Below are 16,078 nucleotides of genomic sequence, written 5' to 3'. Positions count from 1 at the left end.
GGGTCCAGAGAGGAAACTTGAACAGGAAGCATGCAATTTGTTTTTTCCTCTAAAGTAAGTAAAGAGCTGCTCACTCCTGGTGATGGATAACTGGCATGGATTGGCTACAGAGCCCTGAGATGCTGCCAGCAAGTGTTGTATAACTTTGATCTCTTCTGTGCATGCTTTGTTGACTGCCAACCAGTTCTTGCCCAAGCAGGTCAAAAAAACCTAGAGCAGAGGGTTATATGCAGCTAAATCCTACTTGGAGTAGACCTGTTGAAAATAATGAACCCAAGTTAGTCATGTCCACTAACTTCAGTGGGTCTACTCTGAATAGTACTAGCGGTGAATACCACCCATTTGTTGGTTTCTACTCCTCCCACTGTGCAGTTCTGAGCAGTCACAAGACTGTGTTGATGCACTCCAGCTAAAGGCTGTTGGATCACGGGATAGGATGTCTTGCTGTATCCTGTTTCCGCTGTTGTTGTTTTCTTCGGACTTCTCTCGCCGAGAGGAGACATGATTTCTTTTACTCTGTTCAGTTCGTAGCAATAAAATTAGCTTTGTAGCTTACACACCTGCCTCGTTCCTCTGCATTTTTACACTGCAAGATTTATGGACTATGTGCCCGGTGTTATCTAAAAGACATGCAGGTCATGAAGACGTTGGTTAAGGCTGGAGACATCCCTGCATTATGCCTGCCGGGGGTTTGTTCCCCCGTGGCACCGTTGTCGCTAGCCAAGAGAAATCAAAACAAAACCCTGGAGGTGTGGTTGGTGTAGCTGCTCCATTTTTGCAGATGCTGCTGCCCTATGCTGCTGCCCATTCTGTTGAAAGCTACTTCAACTTGGAAGGAAGTTGGAAGCAGCTGCCATGTGAGGGTGCAGCCACAGAAGTCAAACTGGAAAGCCAGCTTCCTTCCTCCCACCTACTTGTCTGAGTTGGGAGCAATGCAACTTACCTGCATTGTACAGCAGGCATAACTAGGGCAAAACAATCGTCACTTGAACCTCCAATTACACTTCACCAAGGACTGGCCCAATGATCGTGGTCTGTATTGCCACCCTCCCCGGTAACCTGAAATGATGAAATGTCAAGAAGCTTGTGTGGAGAGTTTTCTCAGCCTAATGTCGCCCCCCCCCCCCGGCGGCAGAGCAAGCCCCTGCTCCCCTCCACCCCAAAATGGTTACATCCTAATTTTATTTCATTCTACAGAAAGTCACCCTGGTTGCTTCCCTTCACTCAAACAAATGCTACATTTCTTAGGCATTGTTTGAAAACAGTGCACTTAATTCAGTTCTGGTTGTGCCAACGCGAGTCAAGGTGACAAAGGGATGCTTTCAGAGCGAACATCTGTATTCCAGTTCATTCCTAAGGGCTTGTTTACATTTTTGCTCCTTCTGAGATGACAGCTACTTAACTCCCTTCAGTCTCCCATATGATCAAGGGGTTTATCAAGCTAAATGAGGGGAAGAGCACTTTTTTTTAAAAAAACCAAAAAACTTATGTATAGTAGCTCAAGTGTGGTTAACCCACACCCAAGTTTGGGGGCTTGAGCATGACTTAAAAGCAACCTTTCCAGATCCCACTGGTTTTTGCAGCAGCAAAAAATAAGGGGTGGGGTATACCCAGTTTAATCATTTGGTGAGCAGAGGCTGGGCAATAACAGATCTTGAGGTGATCTGTTTGGATAGCTCGGAAGCAGGTAACTGTGGTGCCCTGTGTACACATGCAAGTGTATTAAACAGTTGTCTATTTAAAATGAAAATGAAAATCCACCAATGGGGTGATGGGCAACCTGCAGGCTGTGTGTGTCCTTCCACCTCCTTCAGTGTGCCCTGGTCAGACTAATAAATAGCTACCTTCAGTTCTTGTTTCCCAGGATAAACATTCACCAGAATTACTAGATTTGTTGGTTCAGCTTGTTTTCACGAAAGTAGTCTTTCGACAGGACCTCTTTTTCTATGTTATCCTGCTTGTAGGCAAACGAAACAATTCTGAGTTGCTCTTTCCTTCTGGAAATAGATTCAACATTCTGCTTTTTAATTTTCTCTCCCCAGGTGTCAGACCTTGTGGTAATACTGAACCACGAGAGAGCTGTTGAAGCTTTTGCAAAAGGTGGCAATCTTACCCTGGGAGGAAATTTTACAGTAGCAATTGGGCCTTTGGGAAGGTGAGTGTCACTGAAATGCTAAAGGATACTGAGCTCTCAAAAGCTGTTACTGTACAGCTTTATTTACCTTCAGTAAGCTGAAAACGGTGTTATTGATCCTCCAATGAGAGTGGAGTTGAGGGAAAGCCTGCAATATAGTCCCCCAGGGACTTGTTCTAGTTCATGGTGCCTTAAGGAGTCGGCTGACTGAATGTTTGTTTCCTCATATCAAAACCAGTCTCTGGAGACCGCCTACTGGCCGAGTGGGCGGGAGAATTTTAGCAGGGCGTTTCTCCAAAACAGTTAACACAAAACATCAGCACGTCAGGAACCAGCACTAAGTGCTCCTGACAATAATGGGTGCTGTGCAAGGAAGTCTTTGGGCCAGATCCTGTGGACTGTTGCTTTCCACCCACTTACATGACTTGTGTCTGAATTCCCTGGTTCTGAATGGGGTAATTCTGCCCCTGAAGGACCAGGTGCGCAGCCTGGGAGTCATTTTGGACTCACAGCTGTCCATGGAGGTGCAGGTCAATTCTGTGTCCAGGGCAGCTGTCTATCAGCTCCATCTGGTACGCAGGCTGAGACCCTACCTGCCTGCAGACTGGCTAGACAGAGTGGTGCATGCTCTAGTTATCTCCCGCTTGGACTACTGCAATGCGCTCTACGTGGGGCTACCTTTGAAGGTGACTTGGAAACTACAACTACTCCAGAATGCGGCAGCTAGACTGGTGACTGGGAGCGGCCGCCAAGACCACATAACACCGGTCTTGAAAGATCTACATTGGCTCCCAGTACGTTTCCGAGCACAATTCCAAGTGTTGGTGCTGACCTTTAAAGCCCTAAATGGCCTCGGTCCAGTATACCTGAAGGAGCGTCTCCACCTCCATCATTCTGCCCGGACACTGAGGTCCAGCACCAAGGGCCTTCTGGCGGTTCCCTCGTTGCGAGAAGCCAAGTTGCAGGGAACTAGGCAGAGGGCCTTCTTGGTAGTGGCGCCTACCCTGTGGAACGCCCTCCCAACAGATGTCAAAAAGGAAAACAACTACCAGACTTTTAGAAGACATCTGAATGCAGCCCTGTTCAGGGAGGCTTTTAATGTTTAATAGATTACTGTGTTTTATTTTTCTGTTGGAAGCCGCCCAGAGTGGCTGGGGAAACCCAGCCAGATGGGCAGGGTATAAATAATAAATTATTATTATTATTATTATTATTATTATTATTATTATTATTATTATTATTATTATAGTGTCTCCGCTTTCCACTTCCTTTCTCTCCCTTTAGTTCCAAGAAAAGAGAATTCAAAGGGATACATGGACACGCTTTCTCTAGGGTGGAGTTTCCCAAACCTGGGTCTCCGGCTGTTTTGGGGACTACACTTTCCATCATCCATGACCACTGGACCTGCTAGTTTAGGGATGATGGGAGTTGTAGTCCCAAAACAGCTGCAGACCCAAGTTCACTAGGATCCTTCAGGTCTTTCTTCGCTGGCTCCTAAGCAAGGAGAGGGGACGCTCGCTCTGTTTAGCAAGAGTTGTTTCATGGGGACTGCACTGTTTTGCGGAATCCCTAAAGATTCTTAATAGCACTACGTGGGTGCAAGCAGCTTGCAGCATAAGGTTTCTTTGTTGCAGCAGTGAACACTGTGGGCTGGACAGGACTTTAGCCTAGGGTGAAGATCTCTGTTGAAAACATCCATAATGGTCCATATACACAAATGGGTTTGTAATGGTTTATTCTCATATAGAGTAGTTGACTTACTATTAACACCAAGGGGGGGGGCACCACTGGCAGCTCACTATACTGTTCTGCCAGCCTTATTCAAAAGAGGGAAAATGTGGAAATGCCAAACAAATGCCAAACACACACACACAGGAACTCAAGTAGTGGTGAAATGTGGAAACTTATCACAAGATGAGAAAAGACCATGAGATGAGATAGCTCAGATAGAGGATGAGACTCTCAGTCTCAGGGTCGTGGGTGGGTTCAAGCCCCATGTTGGGCAAAAAGATTCCTGCGTTGCATGGAGTTGGACTAGATTACCCACATGGTCCCTTCCAACTCTCCCAAGTCTATGATTCTGTGGTTATAGGAGGAATTCTGTGTTGTACTAAGGCAATTATTCCATCGGAGCAATCATTTCAGCTTGGCAGACAGAAGAGTCTCCCCTCTCTCCCTTCCCGCCCTGCCCTTATCCGGGGATTCTCCTGGCCCCCACCCCGAGGAGGAGGGGGAGCCCCGTTGCACAAGCGCAAGTCCTCGCACAGGGCTTCCGCTGATGACTCCTGAGTTGGATCCCACCCTCTGCTTTTTCCTCCCACTTAGAAATCTCGAAGGTGACGTTGCCTTGAGAAGCTCTGCAGCTGTCTATACGTACTGCAAATCTCGAGGGCTGTTCGCCGGGGTGTCTTTAGAAGGAAGCTGCTTAATTGAAAGGAAGGAGACGAACGGCAAGTAAGTAGCTGGGCAGTTGAGGTGGTTCTTCTCAAAATTTCGTTCCTGTTGTCAGAACACTGTGACAGCTCCACAAAGGGCAAGGGTATACATTTAGGAAATAATATAATTGGAGTTGGAGTGGCTGGAGTGTCTGGTTGAGACAGGGCAGACCCATGTTCAAATTCCCACCCATCCAGGGAGTTTGCCCTAACCGTGGGCGGGTCATGATCTCTGTCTAACCTACCACACAAGGTCTTTGTGAGGATAAAATAGAGGGAGGAGGAGCTGTGGACTCTACCGTAAGCTCTTTGGAGTAACAGGCATGTTGTAAATGATGAAAGAACATAGAACACATTGTAAAACCTAGGAAGGTCCCACCTTCCTCCAGGATTTCAGGCCGGGATGTTTCACACTCAGTCTAGCTAGCAAGAGAATCAAGCGCACATTGTCTCCAGAGCATAGAGATAAAAAATGAGCATAAACATAGCAGCCTATGGCTTTCTAGTTCAGGGCATCCCCTGCTCCTTGATGCTGTTCCTACAGCTGAAGAGGCAGACACGCATTTCTGTGTGCCTATGTGGGCCAGGAAGAGAGACATAGAGAATGGGCCTTTTCTGTGGTGGCTCCCCAATTGTGGAATGCTCTCCCCAGAGAGGCTCGCCTGGCACCATCACTACCATGTCTTTAGGCGCCAGGCAAAAACATTCGTCTTTCCCAGGCCTATGGCTATTAAATAATCTACGGCCTGTGAAAGTGTGTGTGTGGGGGGGGGGGTGGACTGTCATTATGGTGACCGTTTTATTATTAGGCTGTCTGTCAGTATGTTTTTTCACTGTGTTTCTATTAGGTTTTTAATCACGGATTTTCTGTAATGTGTTTTAAATGTTGTGCAGTGCCCTCGGATCTTCTGATAAAAGAGTGTTATATAAATTGAATTAATAATAATAATAATAGATGACTGTAGTAGATGTGCTTGTGTGTAGAAGGATGGGTGGGGTGTGGGGGTTCTATGTCTGTGAAAAAGAGAATGAATCGGTGGTGGGAAATGAATGCCCCACCCACTTTTGGCTTTGGCCTCACCTACTGCTAGAAGTTTGCCTACGCCTGGTGAGGGTACTGCATGAAATCGCTCTTCTCTGCCTAGTGGAATAAACACACGGAACACATCTTTCCGCAGGTTCTATGGTCGGGAGATCCGCGCTAGTGCCATTTTGTACGGTGACATCCCTCCTCCTCCTCTGGCGCAGGACCTCTACGACATCCTCGAGTCTTTCACTCTGCAATATGAAACTCAGGAGGGGAGAAGCTGGATGGCAGTAACAAGGGAACCCAAGAAGGTGTGGGGCAGGCCTATGCGAAATCTGTTTGGCTCTGTTTCTGAAGAGCCAAGAACAAGGCGCCCTCACCCTTGCAATAGTGGGGGGGGCAGGGCGAGGGCTAAAGGCAAATAGTGTGGCGGTGGGGGCAGGGGAGATGATTTTTGCTATTGTACAGTATGCTGTACAATACAGTTCCAGCCACATGCAAGCTGGTGGTTTCTTCGCATGCGAGCGGCAATAGCACAGTTCAGGACCACTTTTCCAGCCATTTGAAGAACAACAAACATTTGAAGAACAAACAATAATTATGGCACTGCGTTGAGCCAAATGGCTCGGCTTATAAGTGCTTCAATCAACGGAAGCTTATATATATATATATGGTGGCACTGTGGTTAAACCACTGAGCCTAGGGCTTGCTGATCAGGTCGGCAGTTTGAATCCCTGTGACGGGGTGAGCTCCCGTTGCTTGGTCCCAGCTCCTGCCAACCTAGCAGTTCGAAAGCACGTCAAAGTGCAAGTAGATAAATAGGAACTGCTACAGCGGGAAGGTAAACGGCGTTTCCATGTGCTGCTCTGGTTCTCCAGAAGCAGTTTTGTCATGCTGGCCACATGACCTGGAAGCTATACGCTGGCTCCCTCGGCCAATAATGCGAGATGAGCGCGCAACCCCAGAGTCGGTCACGACTGGACCTAATGGTCAGGGGTCCCTTTACCTTTACCTACACACACACACACACACACACACACACACACACACACACAACCTTTGAGTTTCTTGCACTTGTAACAGAAGGTAAAAAATATTGGCATCACTCTTCCCCCTCCCCTGCCAGGTTAATGGGCAACCGTCAAAGCGACAATCACGCAGGACTCCGGCGCAAACTACACCTGAAGGTACTGTATAACTACCAGCTTTCTTTTTTGCAGTAAAGAAAACCCCAAAACATTCTGATTTTATGTTCCCTGAGTTCTGTTTTTCTCCATAAATTGGTAAGTTTCTTGACTGCCGGCATGAGATTGGATGTGTGATTCTATGTATGTGCACAAGACTCGTATAGGTAGGATTCTGCCTTGTTCTTGGGGTGTCGCACTGTTGCATCACCGGCCACCTGTACCTCCAGAGCTCTTCTGTCCATGGTGCTTTCCCTGTTTACATCAAGGAGGGGAAGGATGGGGAGGCATAGCTGTATACAAAGGGACGTATATAGGGGAAAGGGCCATGCTGCTGAACACCGGCACTTCAACTCTGATCTTACGCAGGTCTTCTCAGAGGTACCATATTTTTCCATGTATAGGACGAGCTTTTTATATTATAGGAAAATGTTAAAAATTGGGGGTCATCTTATACACGGATAGTGCAGAGGTGGGACGTGTGATTGTTGACAGCCACAAGCAGGAGATTGTCAGCGGCGATTGGTTGGGTGATTGTTGGCTTTGGTAAGGTGTGGTGGTAATTTGCTGCTGCTGCGGCAATTGTGTGAATGATTTGTGACTGCAGCAAGGCGTGGTAGTGATTGGCTGCTGCTGCAACAATTTTGCGGGCAATTGGTGCCTGCTGGTGGCGAGTGGGCAGACAAGGGGTGGCTTTGGTGAGGCGTGTGCTTGGCAGTGGCGGTCAGATGGGTGAGCGATTGACGGCAACCCCCCCAAAAAAAGTTCAACAACTCTGGGCAACCCCCCCCCCCCCAATCTCATACACGGGTGCATATTATACACAGAAAAATACAGTGATTCTCATTAGCTTCACTGATATTTGTATCCAGGTAGGTGGGGATATTATTGTAGCCTTAGCTGCTGGATCAGCTGGGTTATTAAATGCTGTTTTTAAAATTGATTTTTAGAAGCTGCCATCAGTTTTACTCAGGTGTTGGTTGAAATAACTTTAATACAAATCCTTGCAAAAAAAAACACCCTGCAGTTGGTAAGCACAGAAGAGGCGTTCTCCACCCCACCCCCCCTACACCTACCGTGTCTGCTTTGATATATGTATGTATTGTATTGGAAAGAAAACAGTTTGTTATTTTCACTATTATTATGATTGTTTTGGTCATTATTTTGTACTCTCTTGGTCTGCCTAATTATGACTGTCATTTCTGGAAAAAGCAACTATCACTTCATGATAATCAAACTGAGACTATTAAAGAGGATATTAAATGGCCATATTAAACTAATAAAATACATTCTGAATTCCTCTGCAGCTGTAAGAACACCTAGTAGACTTTACCCTGAACTTCCCAGCTATTCTGCCGCAGTGGGTGAGTGTTGATATTCCAGCTCTGTTCTTATTCCAGCCTCCTCCTTGAAAGTGTGCACGAGTTTCCATCTCTCTTTATTTTGGTTCAGATGTTTAGAGAGAGATTTATTTACAATGTACCTAACATGGCTGAATAAAGCTTACAAGATTTAGCTTTTGTAGGCCAGATCCAAGGAGCAGGCTAATTAATGTAATCTTGTGTTCATTTCTTGTCGTTGAAAGGTCTTGCATCCAAAAAAAGATAAATTCTTTGCACTTAGTTTTGTTAAATCACTGATCAAACCACACCAAATTAAGAAATCACAGCTCTTGCTAGTACTTGCTAGGAAGATGCTTGAACAATATCCCATCAGCATTAATGCTCCAAGGGAGATTCTCCACTTTTACGGATCTGGTGAGGGATGGCTGTGTGTGCATGTCTAGACATTCCTGATGCAGAACAGGACTTGACCACATGGAACAGGCTCCTGCACTGCAATGGTAATGTAGTAGTTTGTCCTAACATAAGAACAAGAAGAGTCTACTGAATTAAGCCAATGGCTCATCCTGTTCTCACACCAGATGCCCATGGGATGCCCACAAGCAGGGCACTAGCACAGTCCCGGCAACTTGTATTCAGACAACTTGTATTCTTAGCAGTGAAGGCAGAACTTAACTATTGTGGCTAGTAACCATTGATAGCCTTTAACTGATCCTCTTTTTAAGCCATCCAAAATGGTGGCCACCACTGCCTCCCGTGGGACCGAGTTCCATAGTTTGACAGCATACTGGGCAAAAAAAGTACTTTTTAAACTGTCCTGAATCTTTCAACTTTCAGCTTCGTTGGATGTTCACGAGTTCCAGTGCTGTGAAAGAGCGAGGAAAAAAACTTTTCTCCATTTGCTTTCTTCACACCATGCATAATTTTTTCATAAATTTTTATCATGTCGCCTCTTACTTGACTTCTCTCTAAACTAAAAAAAAAAGTCAAATGCTGCAATCTTTCCTCGTACAGGAGTTGCTCCACCCCCTTTCCTTTTAAATTTTTTGTTGCCTTTTCCTGAAACTTTAACAGTCTATAACCTTTTTGAGTTTAGGCAACCAAAACTGTATTCCAAAGGTTATTGCACCATAGATTTGTATACGATAACAGCTTTTCAGTTACTTTCCTAATGATCCCTAGCATGGAATTCGCTATTTAGGCTGCAGTCATACATGCACGTATACTAGGAATTAAGAACCACTGAACACCATGGGGCCTACTTGTGAGTAAACATGGATAAGACTGCATTGCAATGCCTTGCTGCACATAGCATGGCATATCTCGGGAGAAAATAGTAGCCATTGATTGTTTTCTCAAGGGACTTCAGAAGAGATTATTGTAGATGGTGAGATAGTGAAATGAATATTCGACTACAATGGTACCTTGGTTTAAGAACAGTCCTGTTTATGAACTGTAAGGGGGAGGGCTTACAGAGAACAGCCCCCCCTTATCCGAAGCAGCCCGTCTCTCAGCAGTCACGAGAGCGAAGGGTCTGACGGAGGGAGTCAGGAAACGGAAAGGGAGTGTCAGGCCTCTGGCAACATCCAAGAGCCCCTGCTCCATAGGCAGGGAGAGAGGGAGGGGGAAAGAGAGGACAGGAATCAGTCAGAACAGAGACCCTTCCCACCGACGCCGGAATTGAGGAGGAGGAGAAAAGGGAGGCACTTCACAGTTCCGAGGCTTTTATGAAGGTCGGCAGTTCGAATCCCTGTGACGGGGTGAGCTCCCGTTGCTCGGTCCCAGCTCCTGCCAACCTAGCAGTTCGAAAGCACGTCAAAGTGCAAGTAGATAAATAGGAACCGCTACAGCGGGAAGGTAAATGGCGTTTCCATGTGCTGCTCTGGTTTGCCAGAAGCGGCTTTGTCATGCTGGCCACATGACCTGGAAGCTATATGCCAGCTCCCTCGGCCAATAATGCGAGATGAGCGCGCAACCCCAGAGTCGGTCACGACTGGACCTAATGGTCAGGGGTCCCTTTACCTTTTAAAACGCGGAGGGGGGCAGTGCAGGAATCTGACTCGAGCGAGTAGACATGGATTCAGCAGTTCGTTACACTGTAAATAATGTGCACTAATAAAAGCTTCTGAAAGACAAGCATGTGGAAGGTCGTTACTCACAACAACCCTGACACGAACTCCGCAAAACCGGAAGTAGTATCCTGGTTTGCGAACTTTACCTTGGTCTAAGAACAGAATCCGAACGGTGGAAGGTTACCGGCGGCAGGAGGCCTCATTAGGGAAAGCGCACCTCAGTTTAAGAACAGTTTCGCTTTAAGAACAGACTTCTGGAATGGATTAAGCTCGTAAACCGAGGTACCACTGTATTTCTTTGGTAACAGAAATAATATTGAGCATGCATGTAAACAGTTTGCATGTGTAATGGCTGGTTGTTAACTCAAGACTAAAGCAAGACTTGAAGTATTTTTTCTTTTTAAGCAGGGGAAGGAGATATGTCTGCAATGGCATCAGTGCAATGAGTTGCAGTGTGTAATGGTCTCTACAAAGAAACCTTTAGCAGATTATAAACTGTAAAAAGCAGCAAATCAGATCAGGGTTAACTAATGGATATTTGTATTAACAGATCTTTAAGCAAGAGAATAATGTGTTCCTGTAAATTCATAAGCCACGGTGACGTACGAGACTTTGGAAACATTAGGGTGAATTCTCTCTCCCTTTTAAAAGGTTTAAGGCAGCCCAGTCCTATTTTTGTGGTTCTATTTCTCTAGTCAGGCTTGTAGCTTATTTCCATCTAAAATAAACATCCATCTAGCAAGCTTACCACCCTCTGTTGTTATAAACTGTCTTAATGCTCATCATTAAACAGGAAATCCCAGGAAACAATTCCTATTTTTGAAATTGCTCTGCTATTACAATATTATTTCTGGCACTTTTGTGCCATCATTTTAAATCAAACATCTTTTTTGGCTTATGCTGTCATGAATTGAGCAAAAAGAGAGAGAGAGAGAGAGAATACCATGTGGAATTTTGATTGTATGTGTGTGTGGGGGGGAACTCCATCTCCTGCTGCTGAGCCAGCTGATTACAAAGGCACATAAAGATTGAGGTCAGTGCATGCTAGGACTAGAAAATTGAGGTCTTTGTTTTATGTGTGTTTTGGGTCAATGCCATTTTGTTAAAAACTAACTTGAGTAATAGGCAGCCACTAAGAGCGTCTACCTTTTTAGTATCCTTAACATGGCAACTATGCCATTTTCACAGAGGAAACAAATAATATTTAGTGTACAATGGAGGTTTTTTTGGCAGTTATTAAAGGCTGAACTAAAAAAAATAAGTTAAGCCGCCTCCATCCAATAGCACCCTAGGCTTGGGGCAAGGAACAAAGGCATATAATTCATTTTACTTTTTGGAAAGAACTTGTAAGAAGAATCAATCTATACAAAATTCAGTTGTATTCAGTTTCTCCAGGCTATAATAGGCACATGGATTTTAAACAGGGCATGTCGTAGGAACAGAGAGAGCCTGGTTTTATAGGGCCAGCTTCTTAGCCAAATGAATCATGCTGCCAAAGTAGAAAGCCACCGGGACTCCTGATGTGGATCTGAAATGTGCCACTGAAAAGTAGGATACTCGGATCAGATGCGTGGGGACTCCCCTCTGTGGCAGGGCACACTGCCTTGACAAATGGTGCAAAAAACATTCCCATCGCTACCGTCTCCCTAATGTCTTCATTTTCTTCCTCTGCCTTTTTGAGAAACAATCCTAATTTTAGTTTCAAAACTTGATTCCATACCTTGGTATCTAACAGAGTGGTGGGTAATTAACTGCCCTTAAGCAAACTTTTGCAATCTGGGAGAGTTGGTCTAATAGCCCCTTGTTGCAGGCTGTTATTGTGGAGCGAATATCCTGTGGGAGACGATCTGAGCATTATATTACCACCCCTACAACCCTCCCCTCGGGGAGCTCTGACGGAGGGGGGAGCATGATTAGAGATTATGACAGATCGGTTATGGCAGACGCTGTAAGATTTTCCCAGTACAGACAGCAATAATTTTTTAAAAAAATGATACTTTTGTATATGAATTGGATTAATAGCCATGGAGTTGCCAGGTCACTGTTGCTGGCCGTTTAAACCTCTCTCCCAACATCTGTTTTGTAAGAGGGTAAAGGGAGAGAAATGTGGTCTTTGACAAAGCTTATGTTTTGGGTTTACTATAGGTCACTTCTCAACATAAGCAGGCTTTATCAGCATTTGTAGTGTGGCATGTGGCGCAGGAAAATGTCTGTGGCGTGCATAGGAGCCTCAGAACACTGTTTTCCCTAAATAATGTTGCATTGCTTGAAACAGAGGCAAAACGTTCTTACCAAAGCTGAATGAGTAATGATGGATAGAGAAAGGGCAACTCTCGCTTCTAGTTCTTGACTCACAATCATTTCGTCGTAAACACATGAAGATTTGTTAGACTGAGCCAACCCATTGTGCAAAGCGAGCCACAAAAATATAGGCATGTCTCCTTAATAGAAACAACGGAATGGGTAAATGGCAATGTTGGTGCTTTGAGAGTCCCCCCCCCCCTCCAAAAAACTGGTTAGTGCAAATTTTGCTTCTTTCGCAACCGTACCCCTTCTCTGCAACGCTTCTCCGTAAGTCATGTGCAATCTTGCCCTGCTTCAGAGCTGCATTAAAAGAGTAATCTTCAAGAGTGACGGGCAAGCAATTGATGGGGTGTAAGCGTCTTTCTCAGGAAACAGTGGGCTTTTAAAGCTCTCTGTTTTGTAAGTGCAGGGCTCTCTTAGAATTCAGCAGTAGTTGCAAAAATCTGGCAACTATCTCCACCCTTGATGGAACTGAAGTAAAATATAAAAACTCTCCCCTATGTTGTTTCATGAAAGGCTGTCCATGAATACCAGTGGGATAGTACAGCTGGCTCCCCCACACACTTGCACATACATGGATGCAAGGAAGCCTGTGTGCCTGCACACAAATGCACCACACAGTTTCCCCGGCTCCACCCCTGCATGTCTAATGGTTGAGAACCTGCACAGTCATGGTTCCTGGTTGCATGGGAAATTCTCTCTCTGCCTTGGCTCCCACTGCATGAGGAAAGTGAACTCAGGTGATGGTTGCCCCCCCCCCCTCAACAGCTTTAATGCTCACATTGGTGTGGCTGCCTCTGGTTGACCACTGTGAAAAGAGAGTGCTGGACCTTGGCATCAGCAGGGCTTTCCGTATGGATCCAAGCCCAGGAATCGGCTTTTTCCACAAAGTGCCCAAGGCAGCAAACAGAGCAACAGTCATTTAGGATTGTCACATAACACAACAAGCTGATCCGCTGAGCTTCCCACTCCTATAAAACTAAGCTACAAGTGCCTTAATGTTGAATGGATTAGCCATTCTTGAGCAAGCACCTTGGCCGGTTTCCCAAGATAAAAGTTTGCTAGATGTGTTGAAGGCCTTTCCCCACCCCACCCCACCTCGACTCACAGGAACTTTCTCAGTAGCAAACATCTTCCTCCATTCTACATGGATATAGCATAACAAAAACACAAGACAAGATTATCATCAAATGTTTGGTCTACGCGTTTGCTATTAACAGATGAACAGGGCTCAATAGTGTTTTCATCATTTGAATGTAGCACTGTAGCACCATCTTGTGTAGATTGAGCATTTTTTAAATCTTTTTGAAATGCAGATGCAGTGTAACAACTTGCGTAACAATTACATATCCTTGTGCTATAGGTTTACCAACTCTAGTTTGGAATTGAAGGTGCACAGTTCTTTGGCTAATTTGCCCTGTAAGTTTGCAGTTTTTAATTTCGTTTTTCCCTTCACTCTGGCTTCCTCAACTGTAAGGTAAAGTGCGTGTAAACTCTCGTATGAGTGAAATGGGTTAAATATCTTCTCTTCTGCAAGCTGTGAAGAAAACCTTGCAGCTTACTTGCACACCAACCAATTAAAAAAGAATTTGGTTATGCTTGAGCTGGTAGATAGCTCAGATCTAAGTTTCTGTAAGACTTTAGATTTTAACTTTTTAGTGCTTCAGTGTGGGGTTTTTTAGTGTTTAGCCCCCTTTGCCTGCAACACAAGTAGGAACTGCCCAAACCATTCAATGCCAACATTTTCCTCTTTTAGATGTTGAGTCTGTCCAATAGGAGGTGTCTTGAATATTTTGTTCACAGGAAGTATTTTGATAGACAAATATTGCTAGATCTTGAGAATGCAAGAAGAGCCTTAATAGTGTTGGTTCAGACCAAAGGTCCACCTTGCCCAGAAGTAGCCAGCCAAATACAAGGAGGGAATGAAGAAAATGGGCCGCCTTCCTCTTGTAGTTGTTGTTTAGATAGCAAGTTATGGATTGATTCCCTATCGCGTTCCATGGCCTCTGAACACTTTATCTCTCTCCATCTCTGTAAACGGTATCTGTGTTTTATGCAATATGTATTGGAATTTTACGAAAGTCAACAGATCTTGGATGTGTACCTCTAAGCAACATAGTAAGATCTGCGTAGGCCTTCCCCCATATCTTACTCTGTACCACATTCCCCTTTTCTCCCTCCCCTCAATTGCTCCAATCTTCAACATATTATACATGCTACATATTATACATGCTGAGTAGACCGTCTTTTGTACAATGAAGTTGGACCAGAGGGCTTGAAGGAGAATCCTGCATGAAAATGGTTGGCTTCCTGCTTGACTTCTAACAGGATTTGGTCTACATTCGTGGAGTGGTTTGGGGGTGATTTATGTTGCACTTTGTGGCAGCTCGCCTGTTATCAAGGCACACTGGACTTTAGCACTCTGTGAAATTGTATCGTTCAAGATGAAACCCAGGTCCTGAACTGTCGTCTTCTTCTACTTCTTCTGTTTCTTAGGAAACTCAAAGGCCACCAGTCCTACATTCGTTACGGCGCTACATCCGTTTGAAGGACAGCAGCCAGGCGACTTGACTTTCGACGCGGGCGATCGGATCAAGATCACGACGAAAACAGATTCACAGTTTGATTGGTGGGAAGGAAGTTTGCAAGGCAGGACTGGCATTTTCCCTGCTAATTATGTGACCATGGATTAAAGCACATTCAAGCGGCCTTGCCCTTTTTGTCTAACTACTTGCTCTTAAATATGCAACAAAAAATTATTAATTACAAATATTTGGCTTGATCCAGTTGCGTGTTGGCCAAAGCAGAGAAATGCCATAGGGAGCCCCGTTTACCTGTCCTTGGCCTTCCCCTCCCAGGTGTACATGCAGGTATTGCAGAGAATGAGAAAATTGTGTGTGCCATCTCTGTTGCCCATTGATGCACCTGTGGATAAAGGAGGAGAAGCGCATGGGCTTCTCTTTCCTTTCAGTGCTTCCCTGCCCTGCCTTACACTGGTTCTGTTGAGCCTTATTCAGCTCCTCCTTGTGAGGGGCCTGTGCCTTCTTTCTGCTGGATCAAGCCCTATATTTTTTTACAGATTTTGTTTTTAATTTAATATTTTCAGAAATTTTGTGTTTTAATATTTTTTTTGTAACTTATTTGTAAATGGGTGGAATCATGGTGCCTAATCGCAACGAGGTGCATCAGGGATGCTAGATTTAATGTTGCGTGCTTTGCATTTAACACTTGTCATTAATAATGTCGAATAAAATCTTTAAATAAAAATCTTGCTAATTGGATTTCTTCGGCATTCTCTTAAAAACCGACAAGCATCTACAGTATGTACAACGTTTACAAAGCCATTCCATGTTTTGAATTTGTCTTCTGGCTGTTTCACCATCACACCCTTGTTGTTGAGTTGTTCGTAAGTCGAGGTACCACTGTACATCATTTTTCTTTGGCCAGTTATGCTTGTGTCATCATCTATCATTGCCATGGTAAGTGGTGCAGTTTTGAAAGTTTGGTCAACAAGTCCATCCAGAATTAGAACTTTTTATTGTAATGCTTGGTTCAGAATGGTCTCCCTTTAAAATACTA

The 16,078-nt window shown here is 44.8% G+C and overlaps 1 protein-coding gene across 3 annotated transcripts in view; it reads left to right on the top strand.

Annotated features, from left to right (window-relative positions):
* SH3YL1 (SH3 and SYLF domain containing 1) overlaps positions 1-15,766 on the top strand; it is a 28,262-nt gene extending 12,496 nt beyond the window's left edge. For all 3 annotated transcript variants that reach the window (XM_035109930.3, XM_088665680.1, XM_088665681.1), the window contains 6 exons: positions 2,043-2,155; positions 4,460-4,588; positions 5,748-5,907; positions 6,723-6,783; positions 8,088-8,144; positions 14,996-15,766. In XM_035109930.3, coding sequence (XP_034965821.1) covers positions 2,043-2,155; positions 4,460-4,588; positions 5,748-5,907; positions 6,723-6,783; positions 8,088-8,144; positions 14,996-15,192 — 717 coding nt within the window. In that variant the 3' untranslated portion in view covers positions 15,193-15,766. The remainder of the gene's footprint in view (positions 1-2,042; positions 2,156-4,459; positions 4,589-5,747; positions 5,908-6,722; positions 6,784-8,087; positions 8,145-14,995) is intronic.
* Positions 15,767-16,078: the final 312 nt, after the last annotated feature.

The sequence above is a fragment of the Zootoca vivipara genome, chromosome 3 (assembly GCF_965207765.1).
Source record: "Zootoca vivipara chromosome 3, rZooViv2.hap1.1, whole genome shotgun sequence".
Lineage (NCBI taxonomy): Eukaryota > Metazoa > Chordata > Lepidosauria > Squamata > Lacertidae > Zootoca > Zootoca vivipara.
Note: the sequence above shows the minus strand (reverse complement) of the source record. Positions and strands in the feature narration are given on the sequence as shown.